The sequence below is a fragment of the Dama dama genome, chromosome 9 (genome assembly GCF_033118175.1).
Source record: "Dama dama isolate Ldn47 chromosome 9, ASM3311817v1, whole genome shotgun sequence".
Classification (NCBI taxonomy): Eukaryota; Metazoa; Chordata; class Mammalia; order Artiodactyla; family Cervidae; genus Dama; species Dama dama.
In genome coordinates, this window is record NC_083689.1 from 45,662,790 (window position 1) to 45,685,865 (window position 23,076).

General features: G+C 37.2%; 2 protein-coding genes across 2 annotated transcripts; both read left to right on the forward strand.

Annotated features, from left to right (window-relative positions):
• The first annotated feature begins 539 nt into the window (after positions 1 to 539).
• On the forward strand, positions 540 to 1,478 carry LOC133062882 (olfactory receptor 2T27-like). The gene has a single exon (XM_061152237.1). The coding sequence runs from the start codon at positions 540 to 542 to the stop codon at positions 1,476 to 1,478; it is 939 nt and encodes a 312-aa protein (XP_061008220.1).
• A 17,407-nt stretch (positions 1,479 to 18,885) lies between these two features.
• Positions 18,886 to 20,011, forward strand: LOC133061372 (olfactory receptor 2L3-like). Its single transcript, XM_061149381.1, has one exon. It carries the CDS (start codon positions 19,011 to 19,013, stop codon positions 19,944 to 19,946), a length of 936 nt encoding a protein of 311 aa, XP_061005364.1. The 5' UTR covers positions 18,886 to 19,010; the 3' UTR covers positions 19,947 to 20,011.
• The last annotated feature ends 3,065 nt before the right edge of the window (positions 20,012 to 23,076 follow it).

Below are 23,076 nucleotides of genomic sequence, written 5' to 3' on the forward strand. Positions count from 1 at the left end.
CACCTTTTTTTTTTTTTACTGGATTTCTGATTTATCATAAAAGGATGTGATAAAAGATATGGATGAACATTCAGATGAAAGAAATATGCAAGACATGGAGGTTCCATGCCCTGTCTGAGTGCTTCACCCTCCCCAACTCTCCATATGTTCACCACCCATAAGTTCTTCATGTGCGTGCTAAATCATTTCAGTCGTGTCCAACTCTTTGCGACCCTATGGACTCTAGCCCACCAGGCTCCTCTGTCCATGGGATTCTCCAGGCAAGAATAGTGGAGGGGTTTCCATTTCCTCTTCCAGGGGATCTTCCCAACCCAGGGATCAAACCTGCATCTCTTACATCTCTTACACTGGCAGGCAGTGGGAAGACTGTAAGTTCCTCAAGACATTTTAAATATCATTTTGTTCAACTAAGACATAGAAAGAATGGATAGGGGAATAGCTAGTCTAAAATAAAGGTTCATAACTAGGCATAAGATTTACGAGATGTCCTACATTTTTTTCTCCCACAACGCATCAGCCATCATAGAGGAAGTTGAGATATGGCAAAAAGAAATAACATATCTACTACAGATTTCATCCTCTTGGGCCTCTTTCCTGAGTTCCAATATGCCAGCCTCCTGGTCTACCTCATTCTTCTGGTCTACCTCATTGCCCTCACAGGGAACTCCATATTCATCTTCCTGATCTGGCTGGATGTTCACCTCCACACTCCCATGTACTTCTTACTCAGCCAGCTCTCTCTCGTTGACTTGTTCTACATCTCCAGCTCAGTTCCTAAGATGGTCATCAACCACTCTTTAGGGAAGCACAGCATCTCTTTCACCGGCTGTGGAATCCAAATGTTTTTCTGCCTGAGTCTAGGTGGTGCTGAGTGTCTCCTTCTAACCTTCATGTCGTATGACCGATTTGTGGCTGTTTGTAATCCCCTGCAATACACAGTCATCATGAATTCTAAGGTCTGTTTGCTCATAGCAGTAGCATCATGGACTGGGGGTGCTCTAAATTCACTCATTCAAACCATCTACACCATGCATTTTCCTGTATGTGGTCTAAAGGAAATAAATCACTTCTTCTGTGAGATGCCAGCTGTCTTGAAGCTATCCTGTCAGGATACTTCAGATTATGAGATGGTGGTGTTTGTGGTAAGTATCATATTTATCCTCATCCCTTTCAACCTCATATTTGCCTCCTACATTCAAATCTTCCTCACTGTTCTCAAAATGAAATCTCCTGAGGGGAGGAGCAAAGCCCTGGCCACATGCTCTTCTCACCTGACTGTGGTGAGTCTCTACCTGGGGCCAGGCATAGTGGTGTACATGACACCTGGCTCTTCCCACACCCCAGCATTGGATCAAGGTCTTTCTGTGTTCTACACTATACTTACTCCCATGCTGAACCCCATCATATATAGCCTGAGGAACAAGGAGGTGGTGGGGGCCCTGAGAAAGGTCCTGAGGAAGAAGCTGGTATCAAAGTAATTTAAGAAATATCATTACCATAAAGCTAATTTCAATATGGAAGTCCAAGTTCCTGGTTTGCTTTTTCTCCCTCTACACAGAATTCCTATTTAGGAACATATATTATTTTAGAAATATTGACTCTCCAGTTACTTTATTATGTTTGAAACAAAATAATTAAGTTCAGTTATGAGTTGCTTTCATAGAAATATTTGGAGAAAAAGGCTTTAATAGCACATAGATGGAAACCTATATACTCAGTTTCCTAATTCATCCACAAAAGTGGATGAGGATTTCCATCATTTTTTTTTTTTTAATCATCACAGAGATAGAGAAAGCTGGGACTACTTATTCTAACATTTGACTAAGTATCAGCCTGGTCAGAGAGTAGAACAAAGAAGGAGACAGGGTCATTAATTTTCTCCAAGAAGAACTGTTTTCTGCAGGTTAATAGTATTTCTTTGATTGAGTGAAAAACAAATTTATTTCTTTGACAACTATTAAGGAACAATTATCTATTGACTGTATTTCATATCTTTTAACTTAATGAAATCTCATTCTGACCTCATAGTTACACTAGGAGTTTTCAGAGATTTGTTACTTTACAGTTTCTTAGTTCTCTAACCTCATCTCCCATTATTCATTTCTCTCAGATAAACAAAACCAACGTATTTTTGAGAAAGAAATTTCAAGGAGAGATGAATGTCCTATCCCTCCCCACTTCCTATGAGAAAAAGTTGGGTGGTGAAAGTGGGGGAGCGATAAAGGAGAGATGAAGACAGTACAGTGTTTTGTTAGTAGATTGTATCTCATTACCCTATCAGAATCTCATGGAGGTCAACAATATTATAGCCAAACAAAGGAACCGTGTCTTGATATGCAGGGAGAAGATTCCCATGATCCCTTCAAGATCTCAGAGAGACAGAACATTAGTAAAAGTAATGGTCGCTGATATAACAGATATCCCTCCCAAATCTTAGCTCACTAACACAATAAAAGTTTGTGTTTTGTTCATAAAAGTCTAATCTTTAGAGAGGTAGAATGTGTGGTTCTGTTCCTTACACTCAGTGATCCAGACTGACAGAGGTTCTGACATCATCAGCATGTGATTTCTAAGATTGAATGGGCTTTGATGTATATCCAGCAAAAAGGAGTGCAGAAATGTCTGAGTTGGTCTTACAGGCTAGGCAGGGAAGTGACAAACATGACATCTACCCACACTGAATTACCATGGGTTTTCCTGGCAGCTCAGTGGTATAGAATATGCCAGCCAATATAGGAGATACAGGTTTGATCCCTGGGTCAGGAACATATCCTGGAGAAAAAAATGGCAACCCACTCCAATATTCTTGCCTGGGAATTCCCGAGGAGCTTAGCGAGCTACAGTCCACGGGGTTGCAAAAGTGTCAGACACAGCTTAGTGACAACAGCAAGTCTTATGCCACATCTTCCTGAATGGTAGGCTGGAAAATATCTTCGAGCTGTGTCACCGGAGGAAAAGAAAATGGGTTTGGTGAAAACTTAGCCAAATAACTGTGTATTGTGTCCTGGTTGTTGCTGTTCAGTCGCTCAGCCATGTCAGACTCTTTGCAACCCCATGGACTGCAGCACCCTAGGCTTCCCTGTCCTTTACCATCTCCTAGAGCTCGATCAAACTCATGTCCATTGAGTTGGTGATGCCATCAAACCATCTTGTCTTCTGTCCTTCCCTTCTCCCCTTGCTTTCAGTCTTTCCCAGCATCAGGGTCTTTTCTAATGAGTCAGCTCTTCCCATCAGGTGGCCAAAGTATTGGAGGTTCAGCTTCAGCATCAGTCCTTCCAATAAATATTCAGGTTTGAATTCCTTTAGAATTGACTGGTTTGATCTCCTTGCAGTACCAGGGACTCTCAAGAATCTTCTCCAACACCACAGTTCAAAAGCAATCCTTCGGTGCTCAGCCTTCTTTATGGTCAAACTCTCACATTCATACATGACTACTGGGAAAACCATAGCTCTAACTAAATGGACCTTTGGTCAGCAAAGCAATGTCTTTGCTTTTCAATATGTTGCCTAGGTTTGTCTTAGTTTTTCTTTCAAGGAGCATGCATCTTTTAATTTCATGGCTGCAGTCACCTTCCACAGCAATTTTGGAACCCAAGAAAATAGTCTGTCACTGTTTCCATTGTTTCTCCATGTATTTTCCATGAAGTGATGGGACCAGATGCCATGATCTTCGTTTTTTGAATGTTCAGTTATAAGCCAGCTTTTTCACTCTCCTCTTTCACCTTCATCAAGAGGTCTTTAGTTCCTCTTCACTTTCTGCCATAAAGGTGGTGTCATCTGTGTATATGAAGTTATTGATATCTCCCAGAAATCTTGATTCCAGATTCTGCTTCATCCAGTCTAGCATTTCACATGATGTACTCTGTGTATAAGTTAAATAAACAGAGTAACAGTATACACCCTTGATGTACTCCTTTCCCAATTTTTAACCAGTCCATTGTTGCATGTTTGGTTCTAACTGTTGCTTCTTGACCTGCGTACAGATTTCTCAGGAGGCAGGTAACGTGGTCTAGTATTCCCATCTGATTAAGAATTTTCCAAAGTTTCTTGTGATCCACACAGTCAGAGGCTTTAGTGTAGTCAATGAAGCAGAAATAGATGTTCTTCTGAAATTCTCTTGCTTTATCTATGATCCAAAAGATGTTGGCATTTTGATCTCTGGTTCCTCTGCCTTTTTCAAATCCAGCTTGAATATCTGGAAGTTCTCAGTTCACGTACTGTTGAAGCCTAGCTTGGAGAATTTTGAGTATTACTTTGCTAGCATGTGAAATGAGTGCAATTGTGTGATAGTTTGAGCATCCTTTGACATTGCCCTTCTTTGGCATTGGAATTAAAACTAATTTTTCCAGTCCTGTGGCCACTGCTGAACTTCCCAAATTTGCTGGCATATTGAGTGCAGCCCTTTCACAGCATCATCTTTTAGTATCTGAAATATCTCAGCTGGAATTCCATCACCTCCACTAGCTTTGTTCATAGTGATGCTTCTAAGGCCCACTTGACTTTGCACTCCAAGATGTCTGGCTCTAGCTGAGTGATCACACCATTGTGGTTATCTGGGTCATTAAGATCTTTTTTTTTGTATACTTCTATGTATTCTTGCCACCTCTTCTTAATGTCTTCTGCTTCTGTTAGTTTCATACCATTTCTGTCCTTTATTGTGCCCATCTTTGCATGAAATGTTCCCTTGGTATCTCTAATTTTCTTCAAGAGATCTCTAGTCTTTCCCATTCTATTGTTTTCCTCTATTTCTTTGCATTGATCACTGAGGAAGGCTTTCTTGAACTCTGCATTCAAATGGGTATATCTTTCCCTTTCTCCTTTGCCTTTCACTTCTCTTCTTTTCTCAGCTATTTGTAAGGCCTCCTCAGACAATCATTTTGCTTTTTTACATTTCTTTTTCTTGGGGATAGTTTTGATCACTGCCTCCTGTACCTGTTATGAACCTCCATCCATAGTTCTTCAGGCACTTTATCAGATCTAATCCCTTGAATCTATTTGTCACTTCCACTGTGTAATCATAAGGGATTTGATAGATCATACTTGGCACATAGAGTTAATAACATAGTCACTGGCTTCAGCAAAGCAGTTAAGCAATTGAATAGTACACATGCTCTTCAGTATCAAAAGAAAGAAGCTACTAAAGGGACATGGCCACAGAAACAAGGTAAAATGAGAGGATAATTACATAATATGCTAAATATGTTTTTTAATTACAGCAAACAACCAGATTGGGCCTCAAACAATTAGTTTGTTTCCCATGAAAAAATATATTTAAAACTGTTTTCTCACTGTTTTCTACAACTCAATTTTGCTATCATTTCATAAAATAACTTGAAAAGTTGTTTTGTGTTTATAGCATGTGTGCTAAGTCGCTTCAGTCATGTCCAACTCTTTGTGATCCCATGGACTGTAGCCTGCCAGGCCCCTCTGTCCATGGGATTCTCCAGGAAAGAATACCGGAGTGGGTTGCCACGTCCTTTTCCAGGGGATCTTTCTCACCCGGGAATCAAGACAGCATCTCTTATATCTCCTGGATTGGTAGGAGGGCTCTTTACCACTAGCACCAGCTGGAAAGCCTAGTATCCTTATAGTACTTTGTGGCATTCATGATGTATTTATCACCTGAGAAAACTGAAAAAAAATTCTAATTAAATCCCAAATGACATCTACCATATGGTTCTCTAGAATAGTGACTCTTTAATACATCTGAACCATGTTAAATACCCTGCTTAAGTAAAGAAAATGAAAACTAAGATGCATTTCTTTCCTGAGGTCTTATTACTCTCAAGGATTTACCAATCATATTTATCAAATTGAATATAACATATTGTGAAAATATTATGTGCCATAAACTATGCTAATGTTTGTGATCAAAGTCCCATAAAATGCATATGAATTAAAATTTGTCTATTTTTAATGTTGGGATGGGCACATCAAAAAGACTACAAACAATAAATGCTGAAGAGTGCGTGAAGAAAAGGGAACCCTCTTACAGTGTTGGTTGAAATGAAAATTGATGCATCCACTATAGAAAGCAGTATGCAGTTTCTTTTAAAAAATGGAGTTACCCTATGATCCAAGATTCTCATTCCTGCACCTATATCCAAAAAAATGAGAACTGTAATTTGAAAAGATATATGCATCCCAGTATTCATATCAACACTATTTATAATTGGCCAAGACATGGAAGCAACCTAAGTGTGCATCAACAAATGAATAGATAAAGAATATACACATACACAATAGAAAATGGAATATTATTTCTACAAAAGGAATGAAATATTGCCATTTGCCGCAATGTGAGTGGGCCTAGACATTATCATACTAAGCAAATCAGACAGAAAAAGAAAAACATTATATGATATTATTTATATGTGAAGTCTAAAAATAGTACAAGTGAACTTATTTACAAAACAAAAACAGACTCACAGACATACAAAACAAACTTAGAGTTATCAAAGGGAAAAGGCCACAGGGATAAATCAGAAGTAAGGGCTTAACAGATGTATACTACTGTATGTAAAATAGATAAACAACAAGGATTTGTTGTAAAGCACAGGGAACTACATTCAATATCTTGTCATAACCTGTAAGGAAAAAACTCTGAAAAAAAAATTATATATCTGAATCATTTTTCTGTGAAAAATGTTAATTTCACCTGAAACTAATCAAATCTTGTGAATCAACTATACTTGAGTAAAAAATAATGTTGAGATGAGCAGACTTCCAAGTTTAATACATTTTAGGGAGTGTCAAGGAAGATTCCTCTGATGAAGTTTACTTTTTAAATTGAAGTATTGTTGATTTATGATGAAGTTTTACTGAAGCTGAAACATGAAAATAGGGAGTAACCAAGTTGAGGAAAAGAGAAAATGTATTTCAGGATAAAGAACAGAATGCAGGGGATTCTAGAATTTGTGAAGTACTTAGGGTATTGATATCTCCAAGTCTTCGTGATTGTAAGTAGCAGGAAAGGAAAAAGTGGTGGGAAATAAGTTTGAAGAATTTGTTGTCTTGAGTTCTCCTGAAAACAGAGCCTGATACAGGGACTTGGGAGATGATCTCAGGAAGCAAGAGTGATACCATAGGGAGAGTGACATAGAGAAGGTGGAAAAATACAAAGTTTTTACTGGGCTTTTTTGTTTGGTTGGTTGGTTCATTTTCTGGCTGCACTATGCAGCATGCAGGATCTTAGTTCCTCTACCAGGAATGGAACCTCTGCCCCCTGTGTTTGGAGTGCAGAGTCTTAACCACTGGACTGCCAATTATAAGATTTTCATATTATACAGTATTCAAGAATGTTACTGTGTGTAGCTGGAGTTCTATTTTGTTGGTACTCCTAAGAAGCATACATAATGCCTTCCAGAATTAGCTAACTGAAGGTCAGTAGAAAGAAAAATTCCCTCACCAGTCTCAATCTCCTTTGGTCAATTTCTATTCTCAGGAGTTACTTCCACAGTTGCATTTCAAGTTCAAGACCTATATTTTGACAGAATCTAAGCTTGAGGGCATGGGAAGCATAAATGTCACAAGTGACAGAGTGAAGGGAGGAAGAAGCAATCATTGCTTTAGCCCTTGCACTGATACATTCCAGGTATTGTGTTATAGCACCATGTGATAACCCTTGATTCAGTACATATACCACATCCTAGAAGACAACACCCCATCTCCCTGACCTTGAGCTAGAATCTTCAATGAAACTTTAAAGGTATTCTGTTGTTCTATCAGGTTAACTGTTTCCCAATGAATTGTCATATGGTAGGATGAGAGAATCTTGAGGGCATACATGCATGGGCCACAGGCCCATCACTGTAAAATAGGCACCTTTGCCTGAGGCAATACTGATGTAAGATTCAGTATTTCTCAATTAGGAACTGTGCAAACTCTTGAGGAAATACTGGAAGAGGTAGTGAAGAGAATAAAAATCAAATTCACCACCATAGATGCCAATTCCATGAAGAAGCTTCCTTGTCTTGTGTGGGGTACTATGGTCCAATGTGACAATCGTACTGTTCATTCAGCATTGGTTTCTAGATAATCCCCAATTGATTGATTTTGGTTCAAGGGTACCCATGGTATTGGACCCATGCACAGCCTGCTTCATTGCATTCATAGTCATTCCATTCATGGTCCTATTATATATAAACACCAGGTTGGCCATTGATAAAAACTACATGACCTTTACTGGATAAGTCATTCTGCCCACCTCTTTCTTTAGTGGCCATTCAATAATGGGTGATCTAAGAAGACACTGATATGAAATAGAAAGTTCTGCTCAGTTCCTTCCTATCTTACAGATTCATTCACACTCACGCTCCTTCCATAGACTTCTTTGTTTCTGATTTTCAAATTATGCTTCCCCAGGCCACATAAAACTAGCCAAACCATTAACCATGGCTTAAGTTATGTATGTCCTTATCTCAGTCTACCTCTCTCTACATACAGAGTATATAATTAAACCTCTGCCCTGAGGGAAGATTTTCACACACAACTGTCCTTTAGGGTCTCCTAAGAATGGGATCATAATGTAAAAGAAATCCCTTATTTTGGCTTAAACCAATGTACTAAACCAATGCATCAGTGAATTAGGTTCACATTTTTGCCTTTTCCATTCTTTGATCTTATATGAGAATAGGAAGAGGCATTTGTTTAACAAAAGTAAATGTCTTTGAAGACTGATTAGGCTACCATTCGTGGTACCATTCATGGATCATTACTTATGATCTCTGAATCTGCTTAATTCAGTTTCTCAATACATCATTTTCATTATATGTTGGATTGCTGCGCCTGGTTAAACTCACAATTTGACCCATTTAAAATAATGGCTCATGGTAGGCTCCTCCTGCTGCATAGTCACTTGTCATATACAGGTGTTCAGTTTCTGACATCAGGTTGTATGTCCAATGATAAGCCACGCTCTGCTATGGAAGACATGGACAACTTTAAAATCCTAGGATTCTGAATTGTAACTCTTCTATAGCTCCTGTTTAAGAGTCCACACACCATTTTAAACACTACTGTGGAAATAATTGAAAATAATACAAATGAGAGAATATCAAGGATATTTAATTAGAGCTTTTACAGTAAGGAGGGTTTCTCTGGTGGCTCAGAAGGTAAAGAATCTGCATGCAATGCAGGAGGTCCAGGATAGATCCGTGGGTTGGGAGGATCCCCTGGAGAAGGGAATGGCTACCCATTTTAGCATTTTTTTTTTTTTTACTTTTTATTTTATTCTCCTATAATTTTGTTGTTGTTGTTGTTTCTAGTATTCTTGCCTGAAGAATTCCAAAAACAGAGGAGCCTGGCGAGCTGCAGTCCATGGGGTCACAAAGAGTTGGACACAAATGAGTGACTAATGCTTTACAGTAAGGGAATCAGCTACCATCACTTCAGTTTGGTAGAGAATCAAAGTCAAGCAGAGGAGTGGGAAAACTTCACTGTGGGAAAAATGAAGGTGTCATGTATGCCCTATTGGAGGTTTTTGACTTGTGGAAGCTATAGGCAGGCTAACTAAAACCAGACTGTCCTGTGTTATTGATTAGGAGAGGATATTTGGCTTCTTCCAATTGGTCATAGGTTGGAAATGAGCAGAAAAACTAAGACTGATAATAATCAATCAGGTCTTAACTGGTTCAGATCAGTTGCTATTGGGTTATCATCTGATCTCTTCAGTTGGTTACTAGAGATTATAGCCTGGCTTCCTGGGCTGATTGCTCAAAGTTGTGGGTAAAAGTTCTGTTTTGATACAGAGTCTGGCTGTTATCCGTTTGTATGCTTACCTCACACTTCTAGCAATATTTGCTATGGAGAGTTTTAACATTGCCCTATAGCAAGACTGTGAATAATTACTACTTGTACTTCCCACATAATAACTGAACATTTTTTATTCTCTTTATTGAAAAGTGAAGTGGAAGTGTTAGTTGCTCAGTCATGTCTGACTCTTTGTGACCCCAAGGAATGTAGCCCACCAGGCTCCTTTGTCCATGGAATCCTCCAGGCAAGAATACTGGAGTGGGTATCCATTCCCTTCTCCAAGGGATCTTCCTTACCCAGGGATCGAACCCAGGTCTCCTGAATTGCAGGCAGATTCTTTACTGTCTGAGCCACCAAGGAAGCCCCATTCTCTTTACTGGTGGGAAATTAAAAGAAAATTTTTGCAAGATTAGCAACCAAATACCAGTACTAGAGATTGTGGTTATTTTAGTCATCAAAGATATCACATTTGGAATGAAACCATTCTACGGAATATCACCAACCTGCTTATCCCTTCATCCTTAAAATGGAGAATAAAATCAAATATAATGTCATATTTCATATTCACTAACAGTTAGTGAATATGTTTTCAATAAACTTATGAAGATAGCACTTTTTATTTTAGGATTCAGATATTTAATATTTTAGGCTTTGTGATCTATAGTGTCTCTGCCACAACTTATCAACCCTGAAAGTATAGAAGCAGGTGTAGCTAATATGAAAATTAATAAGAATGAATGTATTCTAATAAACCTTCCTGAAGGACACTGAAATTTGAATTTCACACAATTTTCTGAGCCCGTGGGCCATACAAATATATGCAGCAGGACACATTTGGTGGTAGGTTGCTGGCTGTAAATACAGATGATATAAAGATGAATTAGTGTTATCTTTGTCCTGAAACAGCTGCATTATAACATGAAAGTGTAAACACATATGCTAGAGTAATTCAAATAACAAGGCAGAAATTTTTATCAAAAATCCAGAGTAGTGTATGGTATGTTTGTTCATACCACTTGTACAAATTAAACACATAAATTTATACATTTGTATGCAAAGAGTTGATATTGCCAAAATACTACATATTAATTTATAATTGTATTTTTATTGATAAAACATAAAATTATTAAATTATTTCCAACCCTTTGGAGAGTTACATGTGTGATGAAGAGGTTAAAGTATTTAAAACCAAGGTTACTTTTTTCACCTATATCTTGGTATAGAACTGATCTTTTTTCTTTTGATTTTGAAATATCTGGTATTAATTTGGAATGAAGTAAGGTTCTGTTATAGAGAATGTATTTGAAGTCTCTAAAACAGGGAGCTGAAACAGTTCTCACACCATTGAGACATACCTCTAGGTATTTTGAGGTATTTACTATTTACTAAATTCAGAAGGTTTTTAGGTTTACTCTTAAGTGCAGTAAACATTACACACATTGGATACAGTGGAGTTTTTGGTAGATTTTACTTGAAAGAAGGTGAGTATAAACCAACTTGCGGTCATTATTATAATGACGAGAATACTGCTGGAGTGTGAATCCAAAACAGATATAGCTTTTAAATTTTAAAGCATTTGGTAAACTGTGGCTGAGTTTTTTCTGTTGCCAATAGCAAACTGCTTTTCCATTCATGGAGAATTCATGCCTTTCAAGCATTTTAAATATGACAATATTTATAAATGTGTGGTTTGGAGGAATTGTTTAAATTCTTTTTCCTAATTTCCTTTCTCTTCAGAATAGATTCTTTCAATAAGTAATTTGTAGTAATGACTGTGTTGACTTCAATTTTGGAGTGTAGTAGCTATGTTAAAGATTAACTATTTGGTCTTATTGAAGCCAACACAGAACTTGCTGCTGTGTTTTTTCTTCAATGATAAATAAAACACTTACAGAATTTGAAAAAAATAAAAATAAAAAAATAAAATAAAACCAAGGTTACTTTTTTAACTAAGGTACATTACTCTTCCAACTTTTTCTGAATGTATTTGCCTGATTTTTTATTTTCTTTGACAATTGTCTGTTGTTTTTAAGGAATTGAAGTGTATACTTCAAAACAATCTGGTTTTCATGATAATTATTTTGCAAATTATTTTTGAGTTTTTGTGGGTAAATATTCAGTCATAGTCAGTCAGACTGCTTTTAGAGACAGGAAACATTAAGTCTTTAGATATTGTGTTTTGCTCTAGATATGCAAAAGATACCCTCAAAACCAGGTAATAATTAACCAAGACAGACTTCACATAGACTTCCTGAGAAACATTGCAAGGACTCCATTGATTTTGTTAATTCAAATGGGTTATATAAAACACTGCCTACTCTCTTTCTCTCTCTCTCTCTCTCTCTCTGTGTTTCTCTCTCTCTCTCTCTCTCTCACACCCTCCCTCTTTCCAGTCAAGAACGTTTCAAGAGGTCAGTGCTGCCCCCGTGTCTAAAACTTCAGTGTTTGCTTTGCAGGGACTTTTCCAACTTTACCTAGAAAAGAACTAACCAGAACCTTAGCACTTGTGGTCAGCGCGCTTCCGGCTGTGGCTTGAGTCGGTTTGTCTGCTCTGACAGAGGAAGTGCTTGCTGTGACGGGAACCGCGCTGGCTGGATTGTAGGAGGACCGGGGCAGACAGTGCCTAAGGACATTGGAAAGAAACCTAGACTGGTTCCCGAGGATGAGAGCCATGTCCCTGGTCAGCAGTGATTCAGAAGGAGAACAGAATGAACTGAGGAACCTGCAGGAGAAACTGGAGTCCACCATGAAGCTTGTCACCAACCTCTCTGGACAGCTGTCAGAATTAAAGGATCAGATGACAGAACAAAGGAAGCAGAAACAAAGAATTGGTCTTCTAGGACATCCTCCTCACATGAATGTCAACCCACAGCAACCAGCATAAGCAAATGAACTAAAGGCATCGTATTTACCTTTTTAAATTATTTTTAGTGTGGGTCTTGCTAAATTAGTTCTGATTCACCCACAGAGGTTACATTTATGCTTAGTATATTTGTAAATACTCAGTTTTATACTGTATGTATATGATTGCTCCTCTCCAGGTTTGGATATATGTATTGTAATTAGAATTGTTGGCAGGGTGAAATTTCATTTGTGCCAAAAAAGTATTTAAAATGCCTTTTTGGGAAGGACTAAAGAAAGCACCTGACTTGCACTTGAACCACATTATAGATTTAAAAGTATATGACATGTATTTTGTATTTAAATCTAGAATAACCAGTATTTATGTTTGTTATAAAACTGTGCAATACCAATTATGCAATCACCATAAATTTGTAACTCCTGTGTATCCTAGGGGGAGTGCACATCTTTGAGGCTGGTGTGTTAATAGTATGTAACAAATGGTTAAATGATGCTGCTGCCAAAACCATATTACTAGTGAGTTTCGGGCCCCAGGCGTTTTGTGCCATACAATGACCCTGTGGTGATAGTCCTTCTCGTTGCTAGCGGCACCAGTGCCTCTGTCTCCCAGTGACCGTGCTCCGAGCCTCGAACTGTTCAGGTCAGCATTCATTTTAAGAAAAGCAACTTTAGTTTCAAAGATACTTTTAGGCTTCTGAATTGATCATTTAAACTATGTCTTTTAAGTAAGAGCGCTAAAGTAGAGGCTCAGACTTTAGTTTGCCAAGTTAATGAATTTTTTAAAGGGAAATTTCTAAGCCACGTTTGAGGTAAATGCATACTGCTAGCCCATCAATGTCATCTCCAAGGTGAATTTTGGTGTCACTTCATAAAGAAATGAATAATTGATGGTCTCTAGATGATCTAGTCCAAACAGTTGATTTTTTTCCTTCATCAGAACCAACATGCTACAGTAGCTAAGAAGTATTAAACTATAGCCATCCTGATAGAGATGAAATATGATCTATCCCATTAGAACTCATAGTTTGAACACTGACATGTTATTCTTGTGAACGAGCCACATTTTTTTTCTTTGTCACATGATTTCTTTGCTTGATGGATGAAAAGTATGAGAGGAAACTTTTATATCTGTTGCCTAGTTTTGTACATGGATCTCATTTTACAAGAGACTCTCTCTACCAAAAAACGTTTAAAAATGTATTGAAAGCTGAGTTCTGAAATGAGTAAAGTTTGTAAATGCATATATAAAAATATTTAATAAATGATGCAGAATAAAATACAAAAAAAAAAAAAAAAACACTGCCTAGTGAGGCAGCTTTACTATGCCCACGTTCACAGACAACATTACTAAAACTCAGAAATTTAAGTTACTTGAACAAAATTTACAGGTAAAAAATTGGAGGGATGACCATTAATTTAGGTCCATCTGATCTCAGTTAATTTTATTTACCATATGTTAGTATATTAAAATGAAGCTATATTATCAAATCACTATGCAATTAACTTTTTTATAACTCATATTGGCTAAAAGAATCATATAAAAATTGGGGGAAGTTTCTTGGGGGTGTCGAGGTAAATGTAGAAATATTGAATATTGAGTATCCTATTTTTGAAGTTTATCATAGGGCAGAGTACATGTCCCTGATGGCAATTCATCATTTGCCTTGTGGTTTATCATGTGAAAATATTTTAAAATATCTGAATATTTTTCCATGGTGAGGAATATTTTTGTACATTTTAACTTTTGCCAATTAACTTCTAAGTTTTCCTATTACAATCTGCAATCAAAATTAATTAAAGTCTGGGGACTGTGTTCCCATAAGTCATTCACTACCAAGGTCTCCAGACCCTTGAAGTGAAATTATTAAACAATCTATCAAGTTAGATCTTCACTGATATACCAACTAGTATTTAATATACATAGAATCATAGCCACTGGTCTAACTTTCAAAATGCTTGACTTGCCATCAACATCAAGTCAGTTGCATTCATTTTTCTATGCAAAATAAAGGGCTAATGCTGCATAGTGAGAAGGTGTGCCTGATCACAGAAAATCTGGAAGTTATCAGCAATTCCAAGAGGCAGAGACTGGAGACAAATAGAATTTAAGGTAGAAATGAAACTGAGAAAAATAAAGAGTTTTGAACCTTGCCTGGTAATGGAAATTCTGTAGAGAATCTATATGATTATCATTAAGTCCTCAAATGTCAGACTTTGGTGATTATATATATCAAAGGAAAATAAAAATCTGACTGTAGGCTTCCCAGGATTGAGGTCTAGGGGAAAGCTACATAGAATTACATTTCTATTTGACTATCTGTAGGAATTACATCACTTAAATAATGAGTCATAAGTACTCATATAATCAAACCCAGCATAATATTGAGCAGGTGCCATTTATGATGTCAAGTAAAACATTTGAGAATGAGAATTACTATTCATTTAGACTCAAAACTGATATCCAAAGATGCACCTAAACTCAAGAAACAATTTAATCTCTTGATAATTTCTTGAATTAATCCTGTTGCTTTAGAAAAGCTGTTTGATGACTGAGTTGTGATTTCATTTCCATCTGCCTTGTATGAACCCATAATAGGTATTACCTCAAAGTATGCTAACAATAAAGGAAAACTCTGTTCCTAAAATGATATTACTGAATCATTGTAAAAAGTTTTAAAAGGTCAATAAAATTCTACAGGTTAATATCACACTGTCCTCTTTGTAAGTAGATTTATCTTCCATATTAGAGAAATAATGGAAATATATTCAGAGTTGACTCTCAGTAAGTACTTATTCCATTGAATTAAGCTAATAAAATTGATCCACTTTGTGAGAAAATTTTAACAAATAATTCAGAAATATTTACTAAGTGATAATTGTTCTATTTAAAAAACACTGTGTATAATTTGGTTATGCCATGATCCAAGGTTTCTACTTCCTAAACACCAACCAACAATTTGTTTTCAGGTAGTTGGTTATTATTTAATAATAATTTATAAAAAACTAAGTAAAAGTATCAAGTAAAAAAATTAAACACATGTGGATGTTTTTTTCTCCAAACTTTCTCCAAAAGTTTTGGCTCCAAAATTTTTAAACACTGACTTTGTCATCTTCACTAACCTTTTTGCCAGTTGTATTCTCATTGTTATAAAGTTACCCACTCATAATCTTAAAGACTATCATAACTTGGGTAATTGAAGTTAGGAGCACAGACCTAAAGCAAATTGTCAAACAGAGTGGCTACAGTGATACTGATGATTTTTGAGATTTAGAATGTTTGAATGTTAGAAAGTTTGCCATACTTCATACTCACTTTAAGGTGAACGTCCTTTGATTATTATTCTAGCAAAAGAAACCAAGTATTTTTAGTAGACATATGAGTTCAACATAAAATACCAAAAGAGTTGGATGTTTCAACTCAGTGAAGTAAATGGCAGGACAAGTTACATGGCATGACATAAATGTACAGTTAAGAATGCCATGAGGTTACTCAAGAATGAGAAAACCTCAGGCTTTCATAGTTATATAGTTCAAAACAGTTGAACAAAAAAATGTGTAAGAATTCTAATTTGTTTCCCACTTACTTAGGAAATGTGATTTTCTCCATCAATCAATAAGTGTTTGTAACCACAGCAAACTCTGTGTTGCCTCAATCTTCAAATGTACATGAGTTGCTGTGTACTAAGGTAGATAGATATGGAGCTTCCCTGGTGGCTCAGATGGTGAAGAATCCACCTGCAATGCGGGAGACCTGGGTTCGATCCCTGGATTGGGAAGATCCCCTGAAGGAGGGCATGGCAACCCACTCCAGTATTCTTGCCTGGAGAATCCCCATGGACAGAGGAGCCTGACGGGCTACAGTCCATGGGGTCACGAAGAGTCAGACACGACTGAGCGACTAAGCACAGCACAAGGTAGATAGAACTCAAATTAAATCTTACCTAATTACCCACTTACATCTTCCTCAGACATTAGCTCTGTCTTCTGTGTTGACATGTCACCCTATAGGAGACTTAGTTATACCACTTATTTCACTCTTCTGTGATTAGTAGATATAAATGATTTCATATCTAAACTCATGGTTCATTGAAATTATAGACTGTATCTTAATGCACCATTGCCCTTTCTTCAGCACTAGTAGAGAATGTGTAAAATATAGTGATTATTAAGTAAATGTAGAATGAAAAATAAATGGATGGTAAAAGTATTTCAAGAACTATTCCGTAACTCTTCTGAAATAATATGAATATGACTTTAGCAAAATTTGTGCTTCCTGATCATTTGTAACAAGATTACCTTCATAATTTATATTTTAGCAGAGTTGTTACTAAAAGAACAATAATAGTATTTATTAATGGATATTTTGTTACAAAAATCATCTGGATAAACACATTCAGAAATGAACCATCACCATTAAACCAAAGGAGGGAATTGTTTAAATTATGAAATTCCTGCTGCATTAATAGAGAACAGGATTTCCAGCTATTTTGATGTCTGTGCTATATTACTGCACTTCTGAGAGGAAACATCAAAGAATATTAAATTTCCCCATATACAGCAATTGTCTTATTCAGGAGCAGGAAATCCACTTTTCCGTAAGATGATATGGAAGGAACGAGCTTTAGTTCTCATCATCAATGCCAGTCCAGTGAGGGATTTGTCATATATTCTACATGAAAATGTTTACTGCTCAACTCCATGGGGTTTGTTCAACCTTCTGATTAAATATTCATTGACTATATATTCTTCTATAGCTACTGTGCCGATTTTATTGAGATAGAGTAGATAAGTAAAACACAATCCTAGCACTTAAAACCTTAACATTTATGTGAGGAGAAATACATAGACATGGAAAACTATAATAAACATATACAATAATAACTCATCTAAGCTTCATGACTACCCTCTTGATGTCATTTGATTAACTTCCTTATTTTAAAGATAAGGAAAGTGAGACACAGATAGTAAATAATGCAGCTGTGCTTGAATTTGGGTAATCTAGTCCCTGATACCCTGAGGCGTCTCAGTGGTAAGTATCCGTCTGCCAGGGCAGGAGATGCAGGAAATGTGGGTTCGATCCCTGGGTCAGGAAGATCACTTGGAGGAGGACATGGGAAGCCACTCCAGTATTTGTTCCTGAAAAATCCCATGGACAGAGGAGCCTGGAGGGCTACAGTCCATTGCTGTCACAAAGAGTCAGACGACTGAGTGACTGAGCACGTATGCAGCCCCTGACCTATGCTCTTAGACTCCAAGCTACACTGTCTCTTAGCTATGATGATAAATAATTATATGTGTGATGTGATTAGGGACTGTAGAAATATGGATAGGAAAATTTCTTCTTCTTCAGCTTTCAGTATACTGATAATTCTGAGCAGAAATAAAAGCAAAGTTTCCGCTGTGTGAATACGTAAGTCCTGTGGAGAAACCATGAGAATGTACATTTGACTGGAATTTGGGTTATCTGTTTTAAATGAATGGAATCTAAGGTTATTAAGGTATCTTGGACCCAAGTCATGGAAAACCTAAAATTCTAGACTGAAAATATAAGATTTATTTGGTCAGAAATAGGGAATATTGATGGCTTCCTAGCAGGTAATTATGTAAGTCTAGGAATTTCTATTACTCCATTTATGATGGCATGCATACCTACTCAGTTGCTCAATCTTTGTGACCCCATGGACTGTAGCCTGCCAGGCTCCTCTGTCCATGGAATTTCCCAAGCAAGATTATTGGAATGGGTTGCCATTTCCTATTCCAGGGAGTCATCCCAATCCAGAGATTGAATCCGTGTCTTTTGCATCTCCTGCATTGGCAGGCAGATTCTTTACCACCTGTGCCACTTGGGAAGCCTGTTTACGATGGCACTTAGCCATAAATAGTAAATCAATGGGATGCTTCATTAAAATTTTGAAAAGTAATTGATTTGTGATTTTCAAAGCTAAATTGAGTGAATTAATTTGATATTTCTTTTGCCCAAATCTATAAGAGTTAATAATCAGGGCCCATGACTATCAGAAATAATATATACATTTTGAGCTTCAAATTTGTAGAAAGTAGAACCATTGTCACTATAGGATTCTCCAAGTAAAAGCGAAGAGAGAGAAAAAATAAAGAATAGAAAGAGGAAAACAAAATAAATCTAAATGAGGTGAAGAGGAACTAAATTTGATCTTTTTTTTAATATTCTTTATTTAACACACTTTTAGGCAATTGCTCAATAATATGTAGTTGAATACTTCTGATGAGTTAATAGCACATATTGTGAGAGTCCAATGTTGAGGGGAAAGATATAAAATTTTAGATCCATGTATTAATACAAGACAGGTACTGAGTGTCCGTTGTTCTAATCCATTTGATTTGTTCCCCAGCCCTGTTATATTTCTTTTAGAGGCATGGTGGGTGGGAATGCATCATCAGTAACTGATTTCATCCTTATGGGACTCTTTCCTGAGTTTCAGCATTCCATTGTTCTCAACTTTATGATTATTTTCATCTACATTCTTGCTTTTCTGGGAAACTTACTTCTCATTGTCTTGATTTGGGGGGACTCTCAGCTCCATACACCCATGTACATTCTCCTCAGTCAACTCTCCCTCATTGACTTGACATTAACTTCTACCATTATTCCGAAGACAGCCTCTAACTTTTTCACAGGGAAAAGGACCATATCACGGATTGGCTGTGGAACGCAGAGTTTCTTCTTCCTGATGTTGGGAATGTCAGAATGCCTCATCTTGACTCTCATGGCTTATGATCGCTACGTGGCTGTCTGCATCCCACTGCGTTATCCCACCATCATGAGCCCCAGGTTCTGCCTGCACATGGCTGCTGGATGTTGGATTGGAGGCTCCATAGGTTCATTTATCCATACAGTCTACCCTATGCATTTTCCCATCTGTGGGTCAAGGGAGATCCACCATTTCTTCTGTGAGGTCCCAGTCCTCATTAAGCTTTCCTGTGAAGACACGTCAGTGTACCAGTTAGTGGTGGTGGTTACAAGCATTGTACTGCTTGTTGTGCCTTTCAGTCTCATCATAGCTTCCTATACACTCGTCTTCCTCACTGTCCTCCGTATGAACTCTGTCAAGGGCAGGAAAAAAGCCCTGACCACCTGCTCTTCCCACTTAACTGTGGTAAGTCTCTTCTTTGGCCCAAACATATTCATTTACATGACTTTCACTTCCTCACACAGTCCAGAGCAGGACCAGGCTCTCTCTCTTTTCAGCAACATCCTCACCCCCATGCTGAACCCCCTTATCTACAGCCTGAGGAATAAGGAGGTGGTGGCAGCACTCATGAAGTTGATGGGGAGATGTGGGGTATCTTAATAGATAAGGAACACTTCTCAGCTGGAAAAGAACATGCTTGTGACCATGGACTAAACTACAGTTCAGAGTTTAAATCCCAAGGTGTTGTGTGGTTCAGGAAACCAGGATGATTGCAACCCTATGTAAATAAAATTTTTCATGTGTAATTTCCAGGTTTCTAATGGAGGTCCTTAATTTTTCATGGGGGCATTATTATGTTAGGAAAAATTCAAGAAAATTAGTTTACATGTTAAGTTAAATATTATTTGAAATCTATGAATTTATTAGAAAATTTCTCTAATAAAATATAAATTAACTATGGACCTCAAGATGAACTAAAATTCCATGAGCTGGCTTACTATTAAAATTAGCAAGATAAGTTGAAATAAATAAAAATTATTTAAATGAACCAGGTTTAGGTGAATTCCAAAGTTTAATATTAAAATAAACTGGTATCTTTTATAATACAAGATGCTAAGGAAAGGTGCATTTTAAACTATGAGGTGATGAGATAAAGTCATTTAAATATGTATTAGGATTTATAAGCTAATACCCTACTGTATAAATATCTTATTGCATAGTTGACTGCCGGGGTCCAGCCTCGGCAGGATCCAGGGGGTACCCTCGGGATGAACTGCGTTGGCAAGAGAGAGAGAGAAGACACATGAGACCAGCCTTGATAGGGCCAAGTCTCAGGATGATGAGAGAGAGAGAGAGAGTGACCAGACGGGGGTATCTGCAGGGTCTGGCAATGCTTTATTTTTTACCATAGCTTTTATACACTTATTCAGAATGTTTTCAAGGTACAAGACGCTTACTCATGCTTACACAAGATTAGTATTACATCATTTTGTTTTTTAGGAAAAGCAGGATGGTTTTGCTTTCTAATTCTATAGTAAATTTTAGCACATGATCTTCTGGCCTTGGGGCTTATTAACATTTTATGCAGGTCAGGTGAATATAAACCTATTTTCCATTTTTATGGTGACCTTAACTGAAAGGTAGCAGTCTCATAGGGCAACAGTACAGAGTAGAAGTATAACCTTGTTAATATAAAAATTAATCCTTCTACAGAAGTTGTCAGTTGTGATTATCTAAGAAGTTTACCCCACACTGACACTGCGACTTTGGTGAGGCAGACCCTGCCTAGCACTCTTGACTAATAATTAACAACCATTTCATTGTTACCACTCTAGGGCTAAGCTCTTATTTTTCTAGATCTATAACTATATTAACAATGGTTTCTATAACACAACCTTAGCACATTAAAAGCAAAAACACAGCAAGTAAACGTCAACCCAATAACCACCTTTAGAATAGTTTTTTTTATGTTTTCTAATAGGACTCCTTCACCCCTCAAAAAGGCTCTATGTCTATTAGGGCTTTTATATAATCAGGTTCTTTATGCTATTTTATTATTAGGATATTATAAGCAATCATTGCATATTAGTACCAAGGGCATAAATGCATTTGGCAAACAAACTACCAGCAAAGGAGTTTAAATTAAAACACTCCTTTCACCCTGGATAATCTCATAAAATACCACCACCTGGGAAACTTATTGATTAAAGTTCTAAATTGATTCTTATTTAGGAAGAGATCAGGGAAGGCCTTCTGCCTGTCACAGAAATTAGGGAGAAGTCTGTTGAAGCAAGCATCAGAAAGACAGATTTCATCTTTAAGGTGAGCGCCGGGGGCAGCTTTTCGGAATCCCTGAAAACCTGATCTGCCTTGCCTGTCAGGCTTTCTCCTCGTGACCTGTCATGGGTGGGATCTCGTGAGCTGGCCTTTTCGAAATCCCTGAAAACCTGATCCGCCTTGCCTGTAAGGTTTTCTCCCTCATGACCTTGTCATGGGTAGGGTCTCGTGTGTTGGCTCCTGGCAGTTGACTCTTATAATTAGTTACTAAAATCACATTAACTAAATGGATACAAATTCCATACTATAATTAAAAGGGAAGAATAATATCTAAAAGTAGTATACTGAACAATTGGGGAAATTATGAGATGCTGCCCTTCTGCTGTTCTCTCCCCAACATTTTTCCCTTCCCTTGAATGAAACCTCAGGAACTCTCCATTTGACTTGCTTCCCCTTAGACTGTGAGAATTCCTTGTTCATTTTAAGCTACAAGAATAGCCTAAATTTAATAACTTTAGTAAATTTCCTTAAGATATGTATCTATATCTTAAGATAACACGTTCTAGAACTAACACCCAAAAAAGATGTCCTTTTCTTCATAGGGGATTGGAATGCAAAAGTAAAAAGTCAAGACATACTTGGGGTAATAGGCAAGTTTGTCTTTAGAGAACAAAATGAAGCAGGGCAAAGGCTAACAAAGATTTTCCAAGAGAACACACTGGTCATAGCAAACATCCGCTTCCAACAACACAAAAGACAACTATACACATGGACATCACCAGATGGTCAGTACCAAAATCAGATTGATTATATTCTTTGTGACTGAAGATGGAGGAGCTCTATACAGTCAGGAGAAACAAGACCTGGAGCTGACTGTGGCTCTCATCATGAACACCATGTTGCAAAATTCAGACTTAAATTGAAGAAAGAAGGCAAAACCACTAGGCCATTCAAATATGACCTAAATCAAATCCCTTATGATTATGCTGTGGATGTGACAAATACATTCAAGGGATTAGATCTAATAGACAGGGCTGAAGCACTATGGGTGGAGGTTTGTGACATTGTAGAAGAGGCAATAATCAAGACCACCCCCAAGAAAAAGAAATGCAAAAGGCAAAATGGTTTTCTGAGGAGGGCTTCCAAACACCTGGGAAAAGAAAAGAACCTAAAGGCAAAGGAGAAGAGGAAAGATATACCCATCTTTGGAATGAAACCATTCTAGGGAATATCACCAGCCTGATTAGCCCTTCATTCTTAAAATGGAGAATAAAATCAAATATAATGTCATATTTAATATTCACTAACAGTTAGTGAATATGTTTTCAATAAACTTATAAAGACAACAAACTTTTTCTTTTAAGATTCAGATATTTAATATTTTAGGCTTTGTGATCTATAGTGTCTCTGCCACAACTAATCAACCCTGAAAGTATAGAAGCAGGTGTAACTAATATGGAAATTAATAAGAATGAATGTATTCTAATAAACCTTCCTGAAGGACACTGAAATT

Excerpts from the sequence above, each read along its gene's own strand:
- LOC133062882 (XM_061152237.1), top strand. The coding sequence starts at position 540 with ATGGCAAAAAGAAATAACATATCTACTACAGATTTCATCCTCTTGGGC.
- LOC133061372 (XM_061149381.1), top strand. The coding sequence starts at position 19,011 with ATGGTGGGTGGGAATGCATCATCAGTAACTGATTTCATCCTTATGGGA.